General features: G+C 39.8%; 1 protein-coding gene across 3 annotated transcripts in view; it reads right to left on the bottom strand.

Moving 5' to 3' along the window:
* LOC122558517 (KH homology domain-containing protein 4-like) overlaps positions 1 to 7,480 on the bottom strand; it is a 42,922-nt gene that overhangs the window by 22,688 nt on the left and 12,754 nt on the right. For all 3 annotated transcript variants that reach the window (XM_043707194.1, XM_043707202.1, XM_043707213.1), the window contains 2 exons: positions 4,502 to 4,562; positions 1,616 to 1,953 (listed from right to left, as the gene is read on the bottom strand). In XM_043707194.1, the coding sequence (XP_043563129.1) occupies positions 1,616 to 1,953; positions 4,502 to 4,562 (399 nt within the window). The remainder of the gene's footprint in view (positions 1 to 1,615; positions 1,954 to 4,501; positions 4,563 to 7,480) is intronic.

Raw genomic sequence — 7,480 nt, 5'->3', positions numbered from 1 at the left:
CTACATGAGACATCAGATCCACAGCAATGTGACTGACTCTTAACTGTTTTACTAAATGCACGAACAAGCAATTCAGTTCAAATGCAATTAAAGATGAATGAAAGATGCATGAAAGATGCTAACCTTGCCAGAGACCGCAATATCTCCTGAAAGAATACAAAAATCAACAAGCTATCTCGGAACTATTACATCAGATGACTCAAGCTTGATCTTGAACATTTCTGATGGAAGGTCACTGGACTTGAAATATTAACTCTTTTTCTCTCAACAGACATTGCCACACCTGCATTTCTCCAACACTGTCATTTTTGTTTCAGATTTCCAGCATCCACAGATTTTTTGTGTTCATTTTTCTGAGTGGCAGGCAGTGACTAGTAGGGTACCACAGGAATCAGTGTTTGAACCCCAACTATTCACAATATGTATTAATGATTTAGATGAGGAAATAACGTGGAATATCTTCAAGTTTGAAGATATCACAAAACTGGAAGGGTATACTGTGAGGAGGATGCAGAGAAACTTCAATTTTGAGAAAATGCTGCAAAATCTCAGCAGGTCTGGCAGTATCTCTAAGAAGAGAAAAGTGCTGATGTTTCGAGTCGAACTGACCCTTTGTCAAAGGGGCTTTGACAAAGGGTCAGTTAAACTCGAAACGTCAGCTCTTTTCTCTCCTTTCAGATGCTGCCAGACCTGCTGAGATTTTCCAGCATTTTCTCTTTTGGTTTCAGATTCCAGCATCCGCGGTAATTTGCTTTTATTTTTAAAGCTTCAATTTTGACAAGCTATGTGAGAAAATATGTGGCAGATGCAGGTATAATGTGAATAAGTATGAGGTTATCTGCTTTGGTAGCAAAAACAGGCAGACAGATTAGAATTACAATAAACTGGGGAAGGGGTGATGCAGGGTGCCCTCATGCATCAGTAAGCATGCAGGTACAGCAGGCGGTGAAGACAGCCAAGGTTCATAGCGAGGATTTGAGTAGAAGGCAGAGATATCTTGCTGCAATTGTACAGGACATTGCTAAGACCATATCTGGAGTATTGTGTGTAGTTCTGGTCTCCTTATCAGGGCCAAGATGTTCTGGCTATTAGGGAGTGCAAAGAAGGTTTAACAGACTGATTCTTGGGATGGCAAGACTAACACACAGGGAGACATTGGATTGGTTAGGACTATAATATACTGGAGTTTAGAAGAATGGGGGGGGGGGGAGTATCTCATTGAAACCTCTAACATTTTAACAGGATCAGGCAGGTAGGTGCAGCAAGGATGTTCCCAATAACCTGGGAGTCAAGAAACAGGAGTCTAAAAAAATCTTCACCCAAAGAGTGGTGAGCCTGTGGAATTCTCTACCACAGATAACTTTTGAAACTAAAACAATAAAGACTTTCAAGTAAGATGTAGGTATAGTTCTTGAGACTAAAGGGATCAAAGGATAAGGGGAGAAAGGAGGAACAGTTATGATCATATTGAACAGTACAGCAGGCTCAAAGAGACGAACGGCTGACAGCACTCTATGTTTCTATGCTTCGCAGACTGTTAAACAAATGCGTACAAAGTTCAATTATAAATACAGTGGATGATATTATCCAAACAATTGATTCCCTTTATGCTTACCTGCTGCATACTTGTTCCAGCTTGCTGCAAAGGCTGTGGTGTGTAACAAGGTCCTGGCATGGGCTGTGGCACCTGAAAGTTGTTCTGAGTTCCAGGATTCATGATCCCAGACACTACTTGATTTTGAGAGATCTCTGCAGGAAGCCCAGCAGTATACGGTGTTGGAAGAGGCTGCCTGAACTGCTGTGCAGTATACTGTGCATTTGTGTTGGCAAATGTGTACGGGACAGATGTCTGAGGCTGAATGGAATATGGCTGTGACGTCATCACTGGAGCTAAAACAGAGACTGGATTCTGGGTAGGAGCCATAGCTGGAGATGGTGTCACCATGGAGTAGACTGTAAAATATCGAATATTTCAAAATAAACTCAAGGTTAAATGTTGTTACCCAATATCAAACCTTTATTTTTAATTAATCTCCTTGAGATTATACATCTGTCAACTTAACACAGAGAGGTAACCAACGTAATGTACATGCATAAATAGTTCAGCAAATAATATATATCCAAATCAGAATAGTGAATGACTTGGACAGGTATGTGTAGATAGTGGCATTCCCATGGACCTGCTACCTGGACTTCCTGGATAGAACATAGAACATTACAGTTCAGTACAGGCCCTTCAGCCCTCGATGTTGCGCCGATCTGCAAACCCACAGCCCATCTAACTTACACTATTCCACTATCATTCCATATGTTTATCCAATGACCATTTAAATGCCCTTAAAGTTGCGTCTACTACTGTTGCAGGAAGGGCATTCCAAGCCCTTACTACTGAGTGAAGAACATACCTCTGACATCTGTCCTATTTATAACACCCTTCAATTTAAAGCTATGTCCCCCCGTGCTAGCCATCATCATCCAAGGAGAAAGGCTCTCATAGATAGTAGTAATCATGGAAAGTGCTGTCTAAAGAGCTTACGTGAACGTCTGTAGTACATCTTCTGATTGTGTACACTGCTGCTACTGTTGGTCAGTGGTAGATAGAGTTAATGTGTATGTGGTGCTCATGTCATACAGTCAGAACCTCATCTGCAGACTGCTTTGTCTTGCTTCAATCGCTATTGAGGCTATACATGTCCTGGCATGTTTGGAATATTACATCACACTCCTGACTTGTGCCTTGAAGATGGTAGACAGGCTTTGGAGAGTCAAGAAGTTACTTCCTGGTACTCCCTACTGTTTTGTACTACCTATACCCATTAACCATTCTAATATGTTAACTTCTATGTCGTGTCTTGTCTTCTATGTGATAACTTGTCAAACGCCTTTGGAAGCACCATTTCAATGGGATTCACTCTATCCAGTGTAAATATTAACTCATCCAACAACATCTCTAATAAATCAGAGAAACACAATTTTCCTTTCAAAAGGCCTTGTTGGTTCTGCCTGATCAAATCATGATTTTCCAAGTAACAGATATAGGTTCCTTAATAATGAATTCTATAACATTCCACATGAAAAACATTAAGGCTAACTGGCCTACAAATTTCTGCTTTCTGCCCACTGAACAAACTCGAGTGTTTGCTTATTTCCAATTTGCCAGGAATTTTCCAGAGTCGAAGAAATTTACAACACTACAACTATTATATCTACGATCTATTCTAGCACAAACTCTACCAACTGGAAGGACAAGCAGCAAACACAAGTAAACAGTGTCCTCATATTCCCCTCTAGGCCACACACCATCCTCACTTGGAACTACAAGACTGTGCATTCATTTTCATTGGTAAAAATTCTGAAATTCCTTCAGTAACACCACTATGGGTGCAGCATCAACAAGTGGGACTACAGCAGTTTGAGAATGTGGCTCACCTCCACAATCACAAGGGAATTAGGATGGACAAGTAGTATTGATCTAGTCAACATCAAGAATTTAAAAATTGTTTCCAATAAATTATTAATCATTCTACTTCCCCTCCTGCTCCCACATTTGGAGATATTGATGTTATTTCTCTCTCTACAAGTGTTGTCCTATTCCCTTTTAAATCTGTCATTGTTCCTCACATCTTTCCTGGAACTCCCTGATTGAATCCCTTCTACCAACTTTCTGTCCTTGCCACTATACCAAAGCTGCTCTTACCAAAGTCACAAATGACATCCCACATGACTGTGATAAAGGTTACCATATCCTTCTGCTTCATTCTTAACCTATCTATAGCTTTTGATAAGACTGACCTCACTTACCTCCTCCAATGACTTGCCACCATCATCCAGCTGATGAACTACACTCACCAAGTACTATTTGTATCTAATTACAGACAAACCATCAAATTCATCTAGCAAAGCAGAGATTTCCTCCAGTTAAATCTTGGGCAGACTACAGTCATTGCAAACTTTGTTTCCTTGCGCGAATTGCATCCCTCTCTTTAGCAACTGACACTAAACTAGATAGTTTACGACCATGAGGTCATATCTGCTCCCAAGATAGGGTTCTGACTATGCTAACATTAAGACTGCTTTTCTCCACTTCTGTAGGATTGCCCAACATTTTCCCCATCTCAGCTTATTGGCTGCTGTAACCACATTTGTGCCTTTGTTATGTATAGAATTGACAACTTCTATGCACTTCTGGATGGTCTTCTACATTTGCCCCTCTATAAAATTGAGGTAATCTAGAACTCTGCTGTCTTGTTCTAATGCTTAGAAAGTCATTTTCACCCTGTCCTCCTAAACTTGCTCCCCTACACTGGTTTCCAGACAAGCAAGTTCTTGATCTTCTTACAACTGTCATCCCTGTTTTGAAATCTCTCCATGGCCTCACAAATTCCTACCTCTACAATCTCCTGCAGCCTGACAACCTTCCAAGTTAAATGGAAGCAACAAGTAAAACAACTGACTTGAATATTTATGTTTCTGAATGTTTGCATCAGTCCCACAAGAATACCTGATGGTGGACCCAGTCCTGATGTAATCTGGCTTTGGTATCTAGAATATTCTGCATGTACCTTGAAGAAAGAAGAAAGACAACATTCACAAATGAACGTTACAAAATTATTCCAGTATGTAGACTAAATATGGACTTAAGTCAGAATGTACATCTTATCCTCTGAATTATGTATTCCAAACTACAATATAACCTGTTTCCAACACAGGATTATAATCAACATCTAAGCACAATTTCTTGTCTATAAAAATAATGCCATTATTAATTTCTTCCAGCTCAAGTATGGTCAACTCAGTTGCCATGATCAGTGAAATAATAATATTGAGCTTGTGGTGCTGGAAAAGCACAGCACGTCAGGCAGCATCCAAGGAGCAGGAGAACTGACGTTTTGGAGAGGTTTGTGAAGGGCTTTTGCCCGAAACGCCGATTCTCCTGCTCCTCGGATGCTGCTTGAGCTGCTATGCTTTTCCAACACCACACTCTCAACTCTGATCTCCAGCATCTGCAATCCTCACTTTTTCTCTGAAATAATAGATGTAGCCGTTGTATGTTTATAGGCAATTATATTTCTATGGAAAATCAATTGTTACTGACATCTTTCTATTAAATTACAGGAAACATCTATCAATATTATGGTAAATTATAAAATTTAAAAAGGAATATAACGTTGAAATTTAGTCCATTGCTCTTGTTTTGTTTTAAGTGATCAAAAATATTTTTAGGAAACCCAAAGAGAAAACTATACCTTCATTGAAAACTAAAGTTCAATCAATGAAAAGATTAATTGACACTAAACAGTAACTTGTTTTTTAACCCAGAAAAATATCTTAAGGCCCTAAGACCCATTTATAAGCAGTTACTAATCTCTCACTGACTAATGTTACTCAGATAGATGATACAACACATATACTATTTGTTATGCAGTTGGGGAGAGTGGCCTCTCAGAGGAAAATAGCAACAACCAAATTCTTTACACCACAGTTGGTTCTCCTGTATGGGAGAAGAGGAATAAGTGTAGAAAGGGTATATTAATAGGGGATTCAATCATGAGGAGATGTTGCTGTGACTACAAATGTCACTTCAGAATAATAAGTTTACCCCCAGGCGCTGAGGTCAAGGATATCTTGGAATGGTTATAGGACATTCTGGAGTTGGAGAATCAATAGCCAGTGGTCGTGGTACGCATCAATACCAACTGCATTATTGAAAAAAAGGATAAGGTCTTAAAAGGGAGTTAAGAAGCAATTTTAAAAAGGAGAACCCCAAAGGTAGTGATCTCAAAACTGCTATCAGTGCCATGTATTAGTCAAAATAGAAATAGGATATATCAGATAAAGTGGCTGGAGAGATGATGCAAAGGAGAGGGTTTCATGTTCCTGACATATCAGGACCAGTATAAGCTAGACAGGTTGCCCCTGAACAGGACTGGAACTGATGTTCGAGACAAAATATTTGCTAGTGCAGTTGGAAAGGTCGTAAATGGGAACATGTACAGGGAGACTGATGACAGGAAAACAAGGCCCAAAACAAAACTGAATGGAAAATAGAGAATTCAAGGTCGAGGGTCAAACAGTGACACAATGCAAAATAATGTGAATGGGACCAAGAATGTTATAGGGAGAGCTTAGAAATGCTTGGAGAGGCTTAAAAAGGGACAGAAAATAAGATTGAGGGCTGCATGCAGACACCCAAACTGTAGGGTAACATTGGAAAAGGCATTAAACAAGAAATTAGAGATGCAAGCACTTAAGATATAGCTGTAATGATGGGTGACTTAAACCTGTATTGGGCAAATGAGTGAAGAGGAAGAGGAATCTTTTTCAATTCATTCATGGGAGTCGATGTTGAGGGTTAGGCCAGTACTTATTGGCAATATTTAATTGCCAGAGGGCTGTTAAGTGTCAACCACATTGCTGTGGGTCTGGACTCACATAGACCAGGCCTGGTAAGAAAGACAGTTTCCCTTCCTAAGGGTAGTGAACCTGATGGCTTTTCTGACAATTGACAACTGTTTCAAGGTAATCATTCAACTCTTAATTGCAGAGTTTTTAAAAACTGAATTCAAATCCACAGTCAGACATGCCAGGATTTGAACCCAAAACATTTCCTGAGTCACTAAGCCACTCTGCCTCCTCTAAATTCCTGAAGTGCGCATGAGATAGTTTCCTGGATCAATACAATGAAAAGCCAACCAGACAAAAGGCTATCCTAGACTGCGTATTGTGTAATGAGAAAGGAAGAGTTGGCAAAATAGCAGTTCAAGGTCCACTGTGGGAAGTGCAACCATAATATAAAAGGATTCTTCATTAGGGAGCAGGGAGACAAAATTGATTCTGAGACTAGGGTCCTGAATTTAATTAAAGGAAAAAATAATGGTATGAGCCGTGAGGTGGCTATGGCAAATTGGGAAATGTTAAATATTTAAATAGATGACAGTAGATAGGAAATAGCAAACATCTAATGAGTGCACAGAGGATCTTAACAATTGCTCATTCCTGTTCGGCACGAAAAGAAAACATGAAAGGTAGTCCACCGATGACTCACAAAGGAAATTAAGGATATATTACATTTAAGAAAAGGCATATACACTGACCAAAAATAGCAGCAGACCTGATGATTGATACCAGTTTAGAGTGCAGCAAAGGAGAATAAAGGGATTTCTTAAGGTGGTGATGGTGGTGGGGCAGGGGGTTATGAGATAAGCTTGTGGGAAATATACAAACTGATTGCAAAAGTAGGTAAAGAGGACAAAACATCGGTGAAGACAAACATAGGTCACTTATAGTCAGAAACAGTGCAAGTTACAATGTGAAATAAAGAGATAGTAGACCAATTAAATACATAGTTGAAAAGTGTAGTGCTGGAAAAGCACAGCAGGCCAGGCAGCATCCGAGGAGCAGGAGAATCGACATTTCGGGCATAAGCCCTTCTTCAGGAATGAGGCTGGTGTGCCAAGCGGGCTGAGATAAAAGGTAAGGG

The sequence above is a fragment of the Chiloscyllium plagiosum genome, chromosome 2 (assembly GCF_004010195.1).
Source record: "Chiloscyllium plagiosum isolate BGI_BamShark_2017 chromosome 2, ASM401019v2, whole genome shotgun sequence".
NCBI classification, from domain to species: Eukaryota; Metazoa; Chordata; class Chondrichthyes; order Orectolobiformes; family Hemiscylliidae; genus Chiloscyllium; species Chiloscyllium plagiosum.
This window is presented reverse-complemented; position numbering and strand designations above follow the sequence as displayed.